Here is a 20,432-nt window from a genome sequence, read left to right as displayed (position 1 = left end):
TTTGAAGCCAGGACATGAGACAAGACAGACCCCAGGCTCTTGAAGCCCCTGGGCCAAAACCAAAGTGCTTCCGATGTCGTAACTCCTGCATTGGGGGGGGGGATTGTGGGAAAACGGTCTGGCCGCTCCAGGTAGTGGATCAAAACGGGCCCGCAGAACCAACGAGGGCCCTTTTCTGCATATTCAGCCGCGTCTCAGCGGCCCACAGAAGGCCACAAATTTAATGGACGGCTACCAGGAGAAGCAATGACCGGAACTGGGCTTCCTTGCTGTCAGCCTCTTCTTCTTCTTCTTCTTCTTCTTCTTTTTTTTTTTTTGCATTGAGTTATAAAGTAAAGTAAAACACAAAGTACAAAGGACTCCCTCCACACCCTGTTTCAGGCTTAGTAGGCCTCCCTGCAGCCTCCTGGGAGCAAAAACGGGCCGTGAGGGGGGCACCCTACTCCATGCCCCATTTTGGGCCTAGTAGGCCTCCCTGCAGCCTCCTGGGAGCAAATATGGGCCATTGGGGGCCGCCCCACCCCATGCCCCGTTTCGGGCCTAGTAGGCCTCCCTGCAGCCTCCTGGAAGCAAATACGGGCCGTGGGGGGGGGCACCCTCCCCATGCCCCGTTTCAGGCCTAGTAGGCCTCCCTGCAGCCTCCTGGGAGCAAAAACGGGCCGTGGGGGGGGCACCCTCCCCATGCCCCGTTTTGGGCCTAGTAGGCCTCCCTGCAGCCTCCTGGGAGCAAAAACTGGCCGTTGGGGGGCCACCCCACCCCATGCCCCGTTTTGGGCCTAGTAGGCCTCCCTGCAGCCTCCTGGGAGCAAAAACGGGCCATGGGGGGGGCACCCTCCCCGTGCCCCGTTTCGGGCCTAGTAGGCCTCCCTGCAGCCTCCTGGGAGCAAAAACAGGCAGGCCGTTGGGGGGCCACCCCACTCCATGCCCCGTTTCGGGCCTAGTAGGCCTCTCTGCAGCCTCCTGGGAGCAAAAACAGGCCATGGAGGGGAGCATTTCACCCTCCACGCCCCGTAGGCCTCCCTGCACTTATAATGCAATGTGCAGGCACCCCCCATTGTGTATCCATGTGTGACTCCCTGTGCTCCCCCCACCCCTGGGCATGCATACACATCTCCGGCATGCACCCTGTGCATGCGTGGCAGAGACCCAAAAGTCAGCTGGCCAGCGGGAGGCGTGCACGCATGCCCAGTGGAGCTGAGTTGGGGCGATGGCTTGCCTGCCCTCAGAGAGGGCTTTACGTGCCAGCTGTGGCACGCATGCCATAGGTTCGCCATCATGGATCTAATTGGTAAAAAAACCCCAAAATCAAATTTTTGTTCTTTTCCACTTCAAGCACAAAGTTCAGAAGCAGTCCCCGCATGGAAACAAAAGCACTTCTATTCTTTTCTTCAATCCAAATTGTCAATTTGCCATTTTGGCCAAACTCCATTGTAGGAATCGAAGCGCCCTTCCATTTTTGCACATGCAATATAGTCTTATAGCTGCGGTCAACATAGATAATAACAGTTCTATTTTTTTTCTCTAGTTTTTTCCCCCCCATGATTAAACCCAAAAGGAAAAATTCTGGTTTCATTTTTATCTCCAGATATATATTTTTTTGGTATTAAAATATGAATCGTACTCCAATTTTTATTTTATTTTATTTTGTTTTTTGCTTTATCACATGTCCACCATAGATGATAACTGATCCCCTCGTTATTTTTACACTTTATTTTTACTCTGTTCTGTTCCCGGCTCCGCAGGTACAGAGTGACCCAGGCCGAGCTGTTTGCCCTTCTGTGCCGGCTGGCGGATGAGCTTCTCTTCCGCCAGATCTCCTGGATCAAGAAGCTGCCCTTTTTCTGTGAGCTGTCCATCAAGGACTACACCTGCCTCCTGAGCTCCACCTGGCAGGAGCTGATCCTCCTTTCCTCCCTCACCGTCTACAGCAAGCAGATCTTCGGGGACCTGGCGGACGTGACCGCCAAGTATTCGCCCTCCGACGATGAGTTGCACAGGTAAAAAAAAAGAAAAAAGGCTTGTTTTCTTGCAGACGTTTCATGACCCAACTAGATAACACCATCAGTGCTACAAGGGAGTGGGGTTTGTAGAATGGAAGAGGAGGAGAACTAATAATAATAATAATAATAATAATAATAATAATAATAATAATAATAATAATAATAATAATAATAATAATAATAATAATAATAATATTTTAATTTGTATACCGCCCTTCTCCCGAAGGACTCAGGGTGGTGAACAGGCAGATAAAATACAAATACACACAATAATTAAAAGCATCCCTTAAAAAACTAATTTAAATGCCCAAATGTTAAAAAACATACTCCCCCATAAAATCACAAAATTTTAAAAACCCATCCAATAAAGATAAAAATCAGGCTAGTCCAGCCATACGAAATAAATAAGTTTTAAGTTCGCGGCGAAAGGTCCTAAGGTCAGGTAATTGTCGGGGTAGACTGTAGGGTCCTTGGTGCTCTCTGAGCTGGGTTGTTTTCTTTTAGATGTTTCAGGACCCAACTAGGTAACATCATCAGTGCTAGAAGAGAGTGGAGTTTGAGGAGAGCCAGGAACAGGACTGTGGGTCCTTGGTGCTCTCTGATCTGGGTTGTTTTCTTTACAGACGTTTCATGACCCGACTAGGTACCATCATCAGTGTTAGAAGGGAGGGGAGGGGAAAGAGGACTGTGAGGTCCTTGATGCCCTCTGAGTTTGCCTGTTTTTCTTGCAGACGTTTCGTGACCCAGTTAGGTAACACCATCAGTGCTAGGTGTCCTCCTTCAAAGGCTTTGGAGAAGGAGGAGGCTTTCTGTGGTGGCAACCGGGTTCCAGGACCTGCTGAGTTTTTAAGACATCCGGATTCTTCCTTTTGGGGGAACTTTGTGGCAAAGGGGAAGCCAGGATGGGCACTTTCTTAACAGGGCATCCTAGAAACATCCCCAAATCTGTTTGAAAAGGGGCATGGCAGAAGACATTCGGGCCCTTGGATCCCAAATACCAACAGGCCCAGGTCGAGCAGAAGCCCAGGTCGTCCTCCACTTACAACCATTCGTTTAGTGACAGTTTGAAGTTACAGCAACACTGGAAAAAAATGGCCCATGGCTATTTTGTCACACTGAAACAACCTTCGCAGCATCCCCGTGGTTAGGTGATTTAAATGCGGATGCTTGACAACTGATTCATATTTATGACGGTCGCAGCATCCCAGGTGGAGTGGGTCACGGGATCCCCTTTTCGCCACCTTCCGATGAGCAAACTCGATGGGGAAACCTGGTTCGTTTAACAACCTTGTTAGCTTCCCACCGTTGATTTTTTTTGCTCGTCAGAAGGTCGCAAAAGGAACTCCCCCGGGACGCTGCAACCTGTCATAAATACGAATCAGCCGCTGAGCGTATGAATGATTGATCACGAAAACGGTTGTGAGTGTGAAAAAACAGCTGTAAAATCCCTTTTTTCAGCGCCGTTGTAACTGAACGGTCACTAAATGGAACTATTGTAAGCCGAGGGCCTGCATGTGGTATAAGTTGTGTTTGAAAAGCCATCTTCAAACACAATTGATCCAAGGGTTCCCTCCATCCCTCCAATTCATCCAGGGGTCCCCACTGTCCCCCCAATTCATCCAGGGGTCCCCTCCGTCCCTCCAATTCATCCAGGGGTCCCCTCCGTCCCCCCAATTCATCCAGGGGTCCCCTCCGTCCCCCCAATTCACCCAGGGGTCCCCTCTGTCCCCCCAATTCACCCAGGGGTCCCCTCAGTCCCCCCAATTCACCCAGGGGTCCCCTCTGTCCCCCCCAATTCATCCAGGGGTCCCCTCCATCCCCCCAATTCACCCAGGGGTCCCCTCCGTCTCATCCCTCCCCCAAATCATTGTCAGACCTCCTTCCTGGCTCCATTACAAGTGTTCGGCCACCTCTGGAAATTTCCTATCATGCAGATGTGAGCATTTCCTTGAGTTCCTCCTCCCGACCCTCTCCAGGGCCTCCCTCCCCAAAACCAGCTTTGAAGAGGTCCCCCCGCGGGGCGAAACCCCGATAAAGGAAGACTTGTCCCCTTTCCAGATGTTGAGCCTGCTCTTTCACCACGAGCCCCCTGTGTTCCTCCTGGCCACAGGGGGATGAGCCCTCCCCCCTTGTGTGCTGCACATCTGTCTCGCCTCTCCCACTTTCCTTGTTCTTCTTTTGGAAACCTTGACCCGCCCTGGGCTTCGGACTTGCCTTGAAACTCCTACCCTCCCTTTAAATCAAGACTTGTCCGACACCACCACCCCCCAGTCCCCCCAGCTGCACGTTTGCAATGGGGAGTAAAATTTATAGCATCTGGTTTTCTCATCTCCTCCATTCTCTTATCAGGAGCTGAAAAGGGCCGCACCAGCTGCCAGATTGGGTCTCTGGGGAGGGGGGGGGGCTCTGGTGATTCTCTAAGGGCGGGGCAGACATCTCCAGAAAGCGATGCTAAAGACCTGACCTGGGTCCTAGAATGCTTTCTCCCCCCCCCCCAAGCCAACCCTAGAGTCACAATAACAGAGTTGGAAGGGACCTTGGAGGTCTTCTAGTCCAACCCCCTGCCTAGGCAGGAAACCCTACACCACTTCAGACAAAAGGTTATCCAACCTCTTCTTAAAAACCTCCAGTGTTGGAGCATTCGCAACTTCTGGAGGCAAGTTTTTCCACTGATGAATTGTTCTGTCAAGAAATTTCTCTTTCTCCTTAATTGCCAGCGTTAATCTATTCATTTCTGCACATTCTAATATTTTCCTTATCACCTTCTCTTCAATGGGAACCTCTCCACTTTTCCAATATTGTGCAAATATAATTCTAGCTGCGGTTAATACATGAATCATTAAACATACATTCTCTTTACTATAAATTTCAGGTAGAATTCCTAGCAGAAATATTTCTAGTTTCAACTCAATACGTTGTTGTATCATCTCTTCCAACCTTGTCTTAATTTTTTCCCAGTACTTCTTTGCTTCTCCACATGACCACCACATATGATAGTATGATCATCCAGGTATTTGGTGGCTTTTCCAATGTTTAGCTGATTTATCTTTAAACATTTTTGTCAGCATCGCCAGTGGTCAATGCCATCTGTAAAACATCTTATACAAATTCTCTTTATATGCGGTTGACATCGTTAATTTATAATTCCTGTCCCATAATTTCTGCCATTTATCCAATTCTATCTATTTTGGTATAACCAAAATGTTTCGCCCATGTGAAATCATGGTCTTTCCGACTTGTTCCTCCTACAATTTCATACCCAAGAGACTTGTTTGAGTTCTGCTTGACGAGGTCAGCCCCATCCTGGCCTCAGGGATGTTTTTTTGCAGAACGGATTCTCAACTGAATCCCTTCAGTGTAAAAGAAGAAAGGAGGGGATCATTTTAGGTCATTGAAAATACCCTCCAACACAACAGAAGACACTTGTTGTATCAGAAGTATATAACCAGTGGTGGCATTCAGCCGGTTCAGACCAATTCAGGCGAACCAGTAGTGGCGACCTGCGGGTGGAGTAGGCCCGCCCACCTGTCCCGGCGCTATGCTGTCCTATTTAGCCGCATGCATGTTGTGCAAGCCGCGCGCACAAGCAGAGTGTATGTGCATGCTCACATTTTCAGTGTCCGGCGAACTGGTGGTAAAATTATGTGAAACCCACCTCTGTATATAACACGGCGAATGGCTACTACCTCCAGAATCCCTGGTCTGAAACGGACACCACCCTCTGCTCCGCCAGTCTCTCTGCTCCTCCATCTTCTGCTGGGCCCTCCTCAAGACCAGGAGCTGATTTGCAACAGAGAGAGAGACCAGAAGTTTGGGGATCGAGTCCTTCAGACATCTTTCTCTCCTTCTCTGAAGGTTCAGTGAAGAAGGGATGGAAGTTATGGAAAGACTCATCTACCTGTATCGGAAGTTCAGCCAGCTGAAAGTCAGCAACGAGGAATACGCCTGCATGAAGGCCATCAACTTCCTCAACCAAGGTGAGTGGCCACAAGGATGGGCTTTCGTCCTGGCCCAGAAGCTCTGATGGTCCTGTTCTTCTGGTGCTTTCATGGTGGTTGGAGAAGGTACAAACCATGTGGTCCTGTGGCGAGCACGCAGGGGGACAACCTGGAACCCTCCAGAAGTTGCCAATCGCATCTCCCAAACAGACTCATCCCCGGTGGCCCAGTGATAAAGAAACCTGGGAGTTCTCGTTGGCAGCTTCTAGAAGGTCTCCCAAATTTCTGTCTTGGACCCCAAAGGCCTGACCAAAAAGGCCAGTGAAATGGGATCAAGGAAAAAGAGAAATAAAGCTAGGGACCCCAAGTCAGGGGTGAAATTCAGCAGGTTCTGACAGGTTCTGGAGAACTGGTAGTGGAAATTTTGAGTAGTTCAGAGAACCGGCAAATGCCACATCTGGCTGGCCCCAGAGTGTGGAAGGAATGGGATTGTGCAGTATCCTTCCCCTGGAGTGGGGAGGGAATGGAGATTTTGCAGTATCCTTCCCCTGGAGTAGGGAGGGAATGGGGATTGTGCAGTATCCCTGTATTCCCCTGGAGTGGGGAGGGAATGGAGATTTTGCAATATCCTTCCCCTGGAGTGTGGAGGGAATGGAGATTTTGCAATATCCTTCTCCCAGGAGTGGGGAGGGAATGGGGATTTTGCAACATCCTTCCCCTGGAGTGGGGGGGGGGAATGGAGATTTTGCAATATCCTTCCCCTGGAGTGGGGAGGGAATGGAGGTTTTGCAATATCCTTCTCCCAGGAATGGGGAGGGAATGGGGATTTTGCAACATCCTTCCCCTGGAGTGGGGAGGGAATGGAGATTTTGCAATATCCTTCCCCTGGAGTGGGGAGGGAATGGGGATTTTGCAACATCCTTCCCCTGGAGTGGGGAGGGAATGGGGATTTTGCAGTGTCCTTCCCTTGCCACACCCACCAAGCCACGCCCACAGAACCGGTAGTAAAAAAAAATGAATTCCACCGCTGCCCCAAATTCATCGAAATCTGAGCCAAAGAAGGCATAATAAATACAAGATGGGCTGTGCGGCAGGCCATAAGTGCAACCTTGTGACGACTGGTTGGGTGCACCCAGTGCCTGCCTTGAGATTTAGGAAGTGGGTGGGGGCACATCTCCTCACCTCCATGTTGGGGTCTTCCTTCTGGGAGACTCGTTTGCTTGGAGATGGACCCAGAAGCTTTGAGAGTTTGGATGCTGACTTAAGGGTCCAAAGCTGGTCAACTTCAAGAAAATTCTTCAGTTCGCCTTTCTCTCCTAACAGGCAGGACAATTGTCCTTTAGCCAAATGACAGAGCCAGCGGGTTGCATTATAACAGAAGAACAGAGTTGGAAGGGATCTTGGAGGTCTTCTAGTCCAGGGGTCTCCAACCTTGGCAACTTTAAGCCTGGCGGACTTCAATTCCCAGAATTCCCCAGCCAGCAAAGCTGGCTGGGGAATTCTGGGAGTCGAAGTCCGCCAGGCTTAAAGTTGCCAAGGTTGGAGACCCCTTTTCTAGTCCAACCCCTGCTCCGGCAGGAAGCTCTATCCCAGTGTTGGTGAACTTTTTCGGCACTGAGTGCCGAAATGGGAGCGAACGCGTGTTGTGCGTGCCGGAAACCGGAAGAACAGCCATCTGATGCCAGGGGTGGTTTCTACTTACCTTGACTACCAGTTCGCAACGGGGGTGTGCACATGCACCCTTATGCACATGCGCAGATAAATAATTTACGACCTCCAGGCGGGTGGGCAGAGCCTCCCGCCGATTTTACTACCGGTTCTATAGAACCGGACAGAACCGGGAGCAATCCACCACTGGCCGATGCACATGTGCACGTCGGGAAGATGATCTTCCAGTTTCCGGTGCACACATGCGCACCAGCCAGTTGGTCTTCACGCGCCAGAAACCGGAAGACCAGGTGGCCTGCTGCATGCATGTGTGCACCGGAAACCTATATCTTCTTTGGCACCCTGCCAAAGGCTTTTCTTGGCAAAGCCCCACGAAGTTCAGAAACAAGAGATGCCGACTAGAAACAAATGTAGCAATGTTGCTTTCCTACAAAGAGCCCAAGAGCCGTTGCTGATCTTTTAAGCCTTATGGGTGGGGCCAATCATCTCCTGGCCTTACTCCTGAGTCGTCCTTTTTGCTTTAGCTGCTTTTGTCTTCTGGCAGCTTTACGCATGCGTGCACTAGGAACAGGCTCCTGCTGTTTCTCTGCCTCTCTGCTGTCCGCCTCTGAAGGCTCCGGAGTCCGCGCATCGCTCCCAGATAGCCCTGGCCCCATCTCTGCCTCCAATGCAGAACTCTCATCCGAGCCTTCCCCTAATGCCAGGACTGGCCCATGTTCCTCCCCAACCTCCTCACTTTCTGACTCCGCTGCCAGCTCTGCAGGCTGCTGGTGGACCACAACAGCCCTATCCCATTTCAGACAAATGATTGTCCAATCTCTTCTTAAAATCTTCCAGCGTCGGAGCATTCACAACTTCTCGATCCTTAGATTGAGGCTCTTCTTCTTCCTCCTCCTCTTCCCCCCCCTCCTCCTCCTTTTCATGTGCTGTCCTGCATCCAGATATTCGGGGCCTGACCAAGGCCTCCCAGCTGGAGCAGCTGAACAAACGATACTGGTATGTCTGCCAGGACTTCATGGAGTTCAAATACCCGCACCAGCCAAACCGTTTTCCAGATCTGATGATGTGTCTGCCAGAGATCCGGTATATCGCAGGTAAGCAACTCATCCAGGTAAGGAGATCCTCCTTGGGCTGGAAGCTGGGAGTCCCCTAAACAATGTTTCTTAACCTTGGCACCTCTATGATGTGTGGACTTCAATTCCCACATGGCTGAGGGAAGCTGGGAGTTGCCAAGATTGACAAATATCGCTCCCAAACCTCAAAAGTCTTCCCAAGCGCCCAGTTGGTCTTCTAGGATGAGCCTGTGGAACATCTCAAGAACGTTGGGCTTGTTTTCATCCAGAACTTCTGGAGACCAATAGTCCACAAGTCCTAAACCAAGCAAGGGCAATCTTTGTTGCTCCATCTACTTGCTCTAAAATTCTCCAGGCTAGGAGGAGGCAGTTTCTCTTCAAAGAGCCATGGTGGCACAATGTTTAGAATGCAGTACTGCAGGCTAGTTCTGCTGACTGACGTCTGCCAGCAGTTCGATCCTCATGTAGCTCAAGGTTGACTCAGCCTTCTGTCTTTCTGAGGTTGGTAAAGTGAGGACCCAGACTATTAGGGGCAATGTTTCGACGAAGTCTCATTCGTCATCTTCAGGCTGGTGTTTACAGCTTCGTGCTTCTAGAAGCTGTAAACACCAGCCTGAAGATGACGAATGAGACTTCATCGAAACGTCGCCAAGATACTTCCAATTTTACGCGGGAGAATACCCGAATAACCAAAGGCCTACATATATATATATATATATATATCTCCGAGTGCTATGGCTATCTGCCTGTCTGTGTCTTTCTCTCTCTGTCTGTCTCTCTCATCTACCTACCTACCGTCTATATCTATCTGTCTCTCTCTGTCTCTCTACCTACTATCTACCATATATTTGTCTGTATCTATCTGTCTGTCTGTCTATCTATCTATCTATCTATCTATCTATCTATCTATCTATCTATCTATCTACCTACCTACCTACCTACCTACCTACCTACCTACCTACCTACCTACCTACCTACCTACCTACGTACCCTCTATATGTCTGTCTCTATCTACCTACCTACCTACCTACCTACCTACTTTTCTATCTATCATCTATCTCTATCTCACTCACTATCTCTCTTATCAGCTGTGGTGGTGCAATGGTCAGCTCGCAGCATTGCAGTCTAACTCTGCTCACTGCCAGGAGTTCGATCCTGACCGGCTCAAGGTTGATTCCGCCTGCCGTCCCTTCCACGGTGGGCAAAATGAGGACCCAAATTGTTTGGGGGCCAAAATGCTGACTCTGTCAACCACTTAGCAGAGGGCCGTAAAGTGTGGTGAAGCGATAGAAAAGTTGTAAGTGCTTATGGCTGTTGGTATCCCAGGAGGACGCAGGTACGGTAGCTATGATTCACAGCGGGTATTTTTGCCTTATCAGGAAAAATGGTGAACGTCCCCCTGGAGCAGCTCCCCCTCCTCTTTAAGGCCGTCCTGCACTCTTGTAGAGCCTCCATGAACAAGGAATGAAGCCGTCCTGGGGCTCCGTGACACCCCCAACACACACTCACACAGCCCAGCAAAGAACGGAGCAGACACCCTGCGACGGGTCGGGGTGGACCATCTCAACAGCCAGTCCGGCGGGGCAGCCTTGCCCCCGAAAATCCTTGGGGCCAAAAGGAATGTCATTCGTCCCATTGTCCGGCTGTTTGTCACTGCCTGTGTGTTTGTGTATGTGTGTGTATGTGTATATGGGGGGGGGGAGTGATTTATTTTTTTTTTCGTTTTGCTTTCCTCGTTTCATTTTGACTCATTTTCCCCCTCTAATATTTATTTCACGACAGAGTTGAATGTATGATTTTCAACCCCTGCACGGTTTTTTTACCCGCCCCTTCCCCCCCCTCTCTCTCCCCCCACCTGCCAGCCCTCACTGCTTTTTTGGGGTGGTGAGAGGGGGCGTCCCCTCGCAGTTTACAAAATGTGAAGATGTTAGTTACAGTGTTTGTTTTTTTTGGGGGGGGAGAGAGGGGGTTAGACTTTTGTGTGTGTGTGTACTGGGGAGGGGAGGGAGCGGGGTGGGGTGGGGCGTTTGGGCTGATGACTAAGACTACCTCAAAGAGAAGGTGCTGCCTGCCAGTTTCCGCAGCTCACATCTCAAGGGCACATCCCAGTGGGCTGTCCCCCCCAAAAATACCTCACCCCAGCCACAGCCCACTCCCCTAGAGAAGTGCCAAGCAATAGGGCAAGGAGGGGGAGCAGCTGCCTCCCTCCCTCCCCTCCATCCAAAGCCTGCAGAGACCTCCCTTCACACACACAAACACACACACACACTCCCCGTTCATTGCCACACAATCCCCCAGAATTTCACACAACCATTTGGGACACTGCCACCCACCCACCTCTCAAGAAAATCTGGACAGGTATCGGGGCGGTCGACCCTAGCATTCCAGGGTTATCCCAAAGGTGGTTTTTTTTTTCAAGCGGCAACCGGGCGTCCTTGTTTTCAATAAAGGAGGTTATTTGTAACTCAGGACTGACGCTAAGGGGTCCTTGGTACTCTCTGAGCTGGGTGGTTTTCTTGCAGGCGTTTCGTGACCCAACTAAGTTAACGTCATCCGTGCTAGTCCTGTAGTAGACTAGTAGATTAGCACTGATGTTACTTAGTTAAGGTAATGAAACCTCTGCAAGGAAGCTCAGAGAGCACCAAGGACCCCACAGTCGTCGTCCTCCTCCTCCTCCTCCTTGTCTTCCTCTCCCTCTCCCTCCACCCAAACCCCATCCCCTTCTTGCACTGATTATGTTACCTAGTTGGGTCATGAAACGTCTGCAAGAAAACAACCAAGCTCAGAGAGCACCAGGGACCCCTCATTTCTTGTCTTCCTTTGAAGGCGTTTCGCTTCTCATCCAAGAAGCTTCTTCAGCTCTGACTAGGTGACTGGAGAATGGAAAGATTTATATCCCTCGCAGACAGGAATATATAGGAATATAAATCCTTCCATTCCCCACCACCATCCAGTCAGAGCTGAAGACGCTTCACGGATGAAAAGCAAAACGTCTTCAAGGAAAAACCCAAGAAAGTCCAGTTGCCTCTTGGAAAAAAAGCACCTTTTGGGACAACCTCGACCTGGACGACTGAGGATCTCCATGGACATTGAGCTGGTGCTTCTTCAGTTGGGGGGAGGGTCGCCTGAATTTTTCTCAGCTATTTCAGATCCAGGCCCCACCGTCCGCTGCCTTGGACCCATACTCACACAATAGCACGGAGCTGAAAACGTGGCTTAGTCCACGCCATCTCTTCTCTCCCCATATACGTGGCTCAATCAAGTTGAAGCCCCTCCCCCCCCCCACAAAGGCTTGGCCCATCTCTAGGCGAGCGGCTAGACTGAGATCAATCCAGGAATCGCGGGTGAAGGGGTCTCCTTGCCCACCAAGGGGCCAGGAAATAATTGGAAAGGCTTCACTCCAAAATCTAGCTTTTCCCCATCCCACCCCAGACCTGGTTACAGGTTCCTTGGCCTCTTGCATTTGAATGGGGATTGGGTACCTGCCCCTGGGATGGTGCTTCCGGCTGGCCAGCAAGGCAGAACGGGTAAAAAGTCCGTGGCTGGGATTGACGGGTCTTTCCGTGGGTCTCCCCGGGGTGACCTGTTACCCCAGCCATGTTGTTGTTGTTTTCTCAGGAAAATCCCCTCCTTCCTTCGAAACCAGAAAATACCTCAACGGGCAGCGGTGCGATCCAAACGGGTCTCCTTGTCCTCGGTCGCTTTCCTCGGGTGGCGAAAAAAAAAGTTCCTTTTTTTTTAGTTTCCCTCTTTTCTTTTCTTTTTTTACCCCACCCCACCCCACAAAGAGCTGTCCACACCACGAGACCAGGCGTTACCTTTTGGCCGGCTGGCGGGTCTTTGTGAGGAATCGCTCGCGAGCCGTCCCCGCGGCCGAAGATCCGAGCATCAGAACCGAGCCCGACCTTGGGTTCGAGGCGGGAATTTGAACCCACCTCCCCGTGGCCGGAAATGGCTTTCCGGGCCTCCGCTTAAAGACCTCCGCAGAAGGGGATGGGCATCCTTGGGCCCACGGTTGCAAACTCAACCGTTGGCAATCCTCAACGTGACGCCCTTTTTCTTCTGCCCCGCGAGCGGGAAATGGAGGTCAAAAGTAGCCTTGCCCGTAACGCCGCTGTCATCCCAGCCTGCGGAAGGACTCGGAGGAGAGCTGTCCAAACAGGGTAAAACTGAATGTAAGGTGTTGAGGGACTCAGGTATTAGGTGAAGAAAAGTAGGAACGTAGTTTAGATAATGTAGGACAATTCTAGGTCGGTTCTCCCCCCCCCTCCACACCAACCGTAGATGGATTTGGTTTGATGGATGCCCTTTTCCCCTTGCGATTCTCTTCCTTTTCTCGCGAAAGGGGCTGCGTGTGTATCTGCCAAGGGGCAGGGGAGAACTGACACCCATGATAATGGGTTGATTTTTTTAAAACCTTTTTTTGGGGGGCGTCTTGCTTGGCAGGAGGAGAGGATTCTGGGAGTCGAAGTCCACCCGTCTGCAAATGAGAATGACGGTGACTTTAGCTCCTATTTTCAGCCCTGAAGAACATAAGCAAATAAAACAGTGAAGTTCTCCCAGCCTTTTTTGCCCCTCTGTTTCCACAAGCCAAGAAATCCCCCTGCCTCCCCCCCCTTTCCCCCCCCCTCCCAGTTTTATTCTGCCCCATCAACCACTACTGTAATCATTGCCAAGAAAATCCCCAGAAATTTCTTTTAAAATGTCCCAGGATATGGGGGCTCGACATTCCGCCTCTAAGTCCTTCAAACCGACTTTTCTCTTTCGTCGTTTTATCGTCGCTGTTTTCTAAAACTTGAACTGTTGTTGTTTTTTTTAAAAAAAACCTTATTTTATTTCTAAAAGCAGAAAAGCAGCCCCCTCCTCCCTCCCCCCCCCCGAAGTGCCCTGCCTCTCCCTCCCTTTCTTGATCTGCTCCCCTTCCTTAAACCCATCGGTGCCCCCGAGTCTGCGGAGAGATTGATTCCCGGATCGGGCTTCGAGGTAGCAATCAAGGCAAAGAGACGGAGGGAGGAACAAAAAGGGACTACTAGGCTGAGAAGTAGATGGGCTTTTGTTTTTGTTTTGTTTTTAAAAAAGAAAATGTGGTATTGTAGACGACAATGCTTTCCGGAGGCTCCTTCGGCGTGCTGGCGGCCATCGGCGGGGGGGTTCTGGGTTCTCCAGGTGGGTCACCTGGGCGGTGCCCACCGAAACTCAGGGATGTGTATTTAAATAGAACCCAGACCCCACTCTGCTGCTGCCGCTACCCCCCACCCCCACCCCGGTCTCTTTCCTGGCCACGGTTTTTAGAGAGCCTAAAGCAGTATTTATCAACTTTTTAAGTTGCATGGACTTCAAGTCCCAGAATTTCCCAGCTGGGGAATTCTGAGACTTGAAGTCCATGCATCTTAAAGTTGCCAAAGGTTGAGAAAACCTGGCCTAGAGGTCAACTCCCTCCCATCCCAGCCTGGGCAAGAAACTTTGAATCGCGACCTTCCCGTGGGCAACCCATGAACCTCAACTGAGCCGCCTTCGGGATAGGATGTCTTATTATATAATTTGTTTTTGTTGTTCTTTTTTTAAAAAAATTTCCTTTCCTGTGTATGAAAAAAAAAATATATGTCTTGTTCTAGTTGTTAACATTATTGACTCGATTTCCATAACAAAACTACCTCTTGTGTGACATCCTGCTGAAGCATCTCCAAAGGGATTATATGGGGAAAGAAAGGAAAGAAGAAAGACAGAAAGAAAGAATTTAATTTAAAAAAAATCCATCCGCCAACCAGAAGAAATATTTGGCAAAGGGCCGTGTCCATCTCTCCTACTTTTCAATCAAGGCTCAGGGTTTGGTTTTTTTGTACACACAACATTTTATTGAGATCATCACAATATACAGTACAATGCAAATAAATTAGGGAAGGGGGAAAAGGGATTAATTTCTGTATTTAAATGAAGCCTTTGCCATCAATATTAGTCTTTCATTTTTTATTTTCACACCCTTTATTTTTTCATCGTGTCTTTATCTCTCTCTTCAAAACTTCCAGAGCTGAAATCAAGAGCAGTGAGGACAAGGGACATCTGTTTCTTACACCATGCCGAATTTCATACATCTTTTAAGTTAAGTCTCAATAATATGTGCTTGGTATCATGTACAAACCCACTTAATCAACCCCTTGGATCATTCCTTCCGCCCTCCCAAAATCCATAACTTCCAAAAGTTTAAACATAAAGAACCCATTTAAATTGTCAAATGCTTTTTCTGCATCCAAAAAATACTAAAATTGCTTGTTTCTGATTACCGTATCGTTAAGTATTCGATAACACTCAAGCCTGTTCTCACGTTGTCCTTCAATTGCCTCATCTCAGCAAAAGCTAGGTTAGACTTCACGGATAAAACAGCTCCTTGAGCCTTTCAGACAATATTGCATTAGAAAGTTTATCGTCATCGTTTAATAATGAAACCGGTCCACAATTTTCTCGTCAAGAAAAGCATCTTGCCTTTCCTTTGGCTATAGAACGATAATGGCTTCATTCCAAGATGGAAGCATCCGAGATCCATGTCGTATGGAATTCATTACATCTTTCAGTGGCTGTAAAAGTTCACAATTTTTATGATTTGAGAACAGCGGTGAAATCCAAATTTTTTTTACTACCGGCTCTGTGGGCGTTGCTTGATGGGCATGGTGTGGCTTGGCGGGTGTGGGAGGGGAAGGATACTGCAAAATCTCCATTCCCACCCCACTCTGGGGCCAGCCGGAAGTGGGATTTGCTGGTTCTCTGAACTATTCAAAATTTCCGCTACTAGTTCTCCAGAACCTGTTGGATTTCACCCCTGCTTTAGAAGCTATCTGCCCGTGGCCCTTTGCCTATTTTCCGCTATTCAATAGCATCTGATATTTCAAAGATTAATTACCTTATCATTCATAAATTGCCTGTGTCTTGAAAAAGCTTTTGTCAAATGTTTTTGTAGATAATCTTCTATTTTATTATTATTATTTGCATATCCATTTTCTGCCTCTGGTCGAGATTGGACTAAAAATTATAAAAAGTTTTTTTTAATAAACTCTTCTGTTAATACAGTATCACCTTTTTAAAATTTTCTCTTTTATTGTTTTCTCTTTCTTAGTTTATATGCTAGCCATCTTTCTGGTTGGTTTGCAGACTCAAAATACCTTTGTTTCGTGTAGTTCAATTTTGTCTCTTATTTCCTGGATAGTAAACAAGGATTACTGCTGCCATAGCAATTTGGTTTACATTTTTAGAATTAGTGAATTAGTGTCTTCTGCAACTCAATTTTTTTATCTTCAGTTTCATCCAGGATCCTTTGCATCTTTTCTTGAGATTTTTTTCCTTGAAATTTCTTCTTTTCTCCAAATGATTGTATTGAATAAAGTAACCCATCATTAGAACTTTACTTGAATCCCTAACAGTCATTAAGTCTTTTCCTTTATCCAAATGATTGTCAAAATTTTCATTTAGTTTCTTTTTTAAACCCTTCATAATTGTCTCTTTCTGTAGAATAGTTTCATTTAATCTCCATCAATAATTCAGGATCTTTGATTTTAAGTGTCAAAAGAACTAGATTGTGATCGGAATCTTTGCTAATTATAATTTGAATGTTTGTTTTTTAATCCTTTGAGTTTGTCCTAGGAAAATGGAATATTTCTGCTCTTCAAAATATCTATTAGGAAGGCATAAACCTTTTTTTTCTTTTCAGAATTCTGGCAGGAATTTTATTCAAGACAGTTATGTCCACATTGTAAAACTTCAGTTTAGATTTGAAGGGGTAATCCAAAACTTGTTTTCTTGTTCTTTATCTTGTAATTCCAATAAGGGCATTTTATCTAGGTAAAAAAAAAATTCCACTTATAAAATCTTACAGATTAAAAAAAACACATTTGTTTCCTTAATGTCCCCTGCAATTTGATGAATTCTACTGAAGGTAGGAGCGTTTCCTTCTCAACAACAAATTTCTTAAATTTGCCAATGACAAAGAACTCTACCCAAAAAAATCCAAGCAGATTCATAAAAAGAAAAATAAATTCACCAGAAGAATTAAAATCCATAAAGGTTCAGAGATAAATTTTAAAAATAGATTCAGGGTCTCATCCCCTCCTAGCCATTTTCCAGTTACAGGGTCTCCTAAATCAGGGGTCTCCAACCTGGGCAACTTTGCAGACTTGCAAAACTTTGCAGCTTTGCTGGCTGAGGAATTCTGGGAGTTGAAGTCCAGAAGTGTTAAAAGTTGTCCAGGTTGGAGACCCCTGCCCTAAATGATGCAGCTTATCAAAAAAGAAAAAGCTGGCTGCAGCCAAAAAAACTCCACCCTCTTTTAAAATAAGGTAATATACAGAACTAAGTGCTTAAGAAGGCAGATTTAATTGTCCCTTTCAAGAGTCCTTAAAAACAGCTGATTTTTCACTATGAAGTTGCACTTGTTGCAATCACCCCATCAGCTCCTTAGCTCAGTTTTCCTGCACGCTGTAGCTCTCCAAGGATTAAAACTTTGATTCTGAATACTTAACCTAAATTCCTTCAGGCTTAGAAAACCTGACAATCATAGCCAGTGGAAATATCCTAACCTCTTCCCTGGAGACACGATCAAACGGCCATTTTTTTCTACTGGAAATCCAAGATCCAGGCCTTTCTTGCCACATCTTGATCTGCAAGGCACACTGACACAAATGGGGGCATAATACCCCCAAAGCTTTACTCAAATCGCTCGCTCGTAAGAAAACAAGGGGGAACTTTTGGATTTGCCCACCTCGTAACCTCCGACTGTTTTCAATTCTGGCTCTGCTGGGAGTTGCAGTCCCAAACGCTTCAGGGGCAGGAAGTTCATTCAGCCCTAAAGATAAGATAGATCCTCCCTCTGCCCCTCCAGCGCAGAATAATTATAATTCAGAGGTGTCCGTTTTTCGTGAAAATGCTGTTATTTACCCCAAAAGAATTTCCCTCCCAATCTCCCAAGCGCAAAATAGGACAACGGCCTTAAGATTTGGCTGCAGATACACTCATCACAGCCATGGAGGGAGGGCTTGCTCTCCCTCTCCCCTTCTTTCCTCCCAATTTGGGGGTATTTTTATTTTTTCTTTGCAGGTAGCCGTGGAGGGTCTGATGTGCAGGGAGGGTTTGCTACCTCCTCGTTGCGTGCGCACCCCAAGCACTCTGCTAACTCAGGAAGAAGCCTCAGTCGTGACAACTGACAGTGGCTCTGTGTGGAAAGGGGCATTATGGGTCAAGGCTGCGCAAACGGGAACTATAACGCCCTGCCTGCCACCGCCTCTTTGCCAGCCCCAACGCCAGCTGATGGACGTCCAACTTTTCCCCCAACATGTCTGTGGTTTTGTCATTTGCACAAAGCAGACACTTTCTGCCCAAGTTTTCCTTGGATCTCTTCGGTCTTTCCGGGGACAGACAGACGGATGGAAACACACTATTGCCCACCCATCCTTGCCAAGTAGGAGAGATGGCACCCCTTCCAACCTACCCGATTTCCCCCCTTAATCCCTTGTTACAAATCAGGGCAGCAGGATGTCGCCACAACATCGCAACTTCTTAAGGGAGTGCTTAGCTGTTATGTTTTTCGCCTGCTTGGAGCTTGGAATTCAACCAGGCAGGAACAGATGCCAGGTTCTGGGAAACAGAGGCAGTGGCCGTCGCTTGGCGCCTTCCCTCTGTCCGTCAGAACCTGGGGGTGACCCCCTGAACAACAGCAGGAACCGGGGGGGGGGGCCTTGGCTTCCCCCGGCTCTTCTTTTGACTTGACTACCTTTGGAAACATGACCGATAAAGTTTTCAGCATATGTTTAGTGAGTGTTAGATATTTGAAACTTAATAAATGTGAACAGTTCTGCACTGCTCGGCTCTCGACCTGTTTTCCTGTTTGTGTGCCAAAGGGTGGGATTTTGGTCTTGGGGAGAACTCAATCTTTGCGCTTCGGAAAGGGGTCGAGGGATTGGGGCGGCGCCCCACGACTGGCACCGGGCGCAATGGAGCAATTGCACACTATAAAAAAAGAGGTTGAAACTCTAGAAAGAGTGCAGAGAAGAGCAACCAGGATGATTCAGGGACTGGAGGCTAAAATATACGATGAAAGGTTGCAGGAACTGGGCCTGGCTAGTCTAGTGAAGAGAAGGACCAGGGGAGACACAATAGCAATATTTGAGGGGCTGCCACAGAGAGGATGAAGGGGGTCAAGCTATTCTCCAAAGCAGGGGTCTCCAGTCTTGGCAATTTTAAGACGTGTGGACTTCAACTCCCAGCAAAGCTGGCTGAGGAATTCTGAGAGTTGTAGTCCACACGTCTTAAAGTTGCCAAGGTTGGAGACCCCTGCTCCAAAGCACCTGAAGGCCAGACAAGGAATAATGAATGGAAACTGAACCAGGAGAGATTCAACCTAGAAATAAGGAGAAATTTCCTGACAGTGAGAACAATCAACCCATGGAACAGAAGTTGCCTTCGGAAGTTGTGGGAGCTTCATCCCTGGAAGCTTTCAAGAAGAGACTGGACGGCCCTCTGTCAGAAATGGTGTAGGGTCTCCTGCTTGGGCAGGGGGTTGGACTAGATGACCTACAGCCATGATGGCAGGCACGTAAGCCATTGCCCCAGCTCAGCTCCACCACCCATGCGCGCATACCTCCCATCAGCCAGCTGATTTTTGGGTCTCTGTTGCACCTGTGTGGAGCGCATGCAGGAGCTCGAATGCACGGGGGAGGAGGAGCGCAGGGGGTTGTACACATGTGCGGGGTGGTCATGTGCACATTCGATTATGCATAAGCACAGGGAGGCCTGCTTGGACCAAACCGGGGCACAGGGAGAGCGCATGTGGGGGTGGCGTTGGTGTCTGCAGGGAAGCACAGGGAGGTTGCATGCGCATGTGCAGGGCAAGTTGGGGGGGGGGAGTCACGGCCCCCTTGCATTATGGGTGCAGGCGCACACATGTGCTCTCATGCGCACGCACACTTGCAACACGACAACACAAAGGTTAGCCACCACTGACCTAGGAGGTCCCTTCCGACTCCGTGAATTGTGTGGGGACGCAGGCGCTGCATAGGGCTCAGGGGTTAAGATTTCGACCCTTTTCCTCACTCGGGGAGGTGAGGGTCTCTGACTGGGCTGGGCTGGGCTGGGTCAGGACCCCTCGATTTCCAGCCTGAGAGCTGCGCATGAGTGTTTGTTGATGTGGAGAAGACCTCAAGTGTCCATTTTGCTGGGAAGCGAGAAACAAGCCACGACGGAAAAAGACCCAGGGAGTAAGCAAGCTCACATAAAAGGCAGCCTTGACCCATGAAACCACAAAAGGAAGAAAGGAATCAATTAAAGACGGCAGACACCGGGCGTGAACAACAGATATAGGGAGCCCTCAACAACAGTTCATTTAGCGAGCGTTCAAAGTTACGGCACTAAAAAAAAGGTGACTCACAACCAGTTTTGCAAACTTGCAACCTTTGCTGCCTCCCCCACGGTCACCTGGTTTAGGTACAAATGCTCGGCAACTGACTTGTAGTTAACGACGGGTTGCAGCGTCCTGGGGTGGTGGTGATGGTCATGCGATTCCCCTTTTGCGACCTGCCGAGTAAAGTCCACGGGAAAACCAGACTCGCTCAACAACCGTGTTCCTAACTTCATTGACCGCAGCGATTCGCTGAACAAACGCAACGAGAGAAAAGTCGTAAAACGGAGCAAACCTGGCTTGACAATTTTCTCGCTTTAGCAACATCAGTTCTGGGCTCGGCTGTGGTCGTATGTCAAGGACTTACGACCGCAGT

General features: G+C 48.5%; 1 protein-coding gene across 2 annotated transcripts in view; it reads left to right on the top strand.

Annotated features, from left to right (window-relative positions):
* Positions 1–10,663, top strand: part of NR6A1 (nuclear receptor subfamily 6 group A member 1) — a 79,424-nt gene extending 68,761 nt beyond the window's left edge. For both annotated transcript variants that reach the window (XM_058159455.1, XM_058159454.1), the window contains exons 8-11: positions 1,743–1,997; positions 5,856–5,977; positions 8,548–8,700; positions 10,059–10,663. In XM_058159455.1, the coding sequence (XP_058015438.1) occupies positions 1,743–1,997; positions 5,856–5,977; positions 8,548–8,700; positions 10,059–10,147 (619 nt within the window). In that variant the 3' untranslated portion in view covers positions 10,148–10,663. The remainder of the gene's footprint in view (positions 1–1,742; positions 1,998–5,855; positions 5,978–8,547; positions 8,701–10,058) is intronic.
* The last annotated feature ends 9,769 nt before the right edge of the window (positions 10,664–20,432 follow it).

The sequence above is a fragment of the Ahaetulla prasina genome, chromosome 16 (assembly GCF_028640845.1).
Source record: "Ahaetulla prasina isolate Xishuangbanna chromosome 16, ASM2864084v1, whole genome shotgun sequence".
Classification (NCBI taxonomy): domain Eukaryota; kingdom Metazoa; phylum Chordata; class Lepidosauria; order Squamata; family Colubridae; genus Ahaetulla; species Ahaetulla prasina.
The sequence above is the reverse complement of the archived record's forward strand: the minus strand, read 5'-3'. Positions and strand labels throughout refer to the sequence as shown.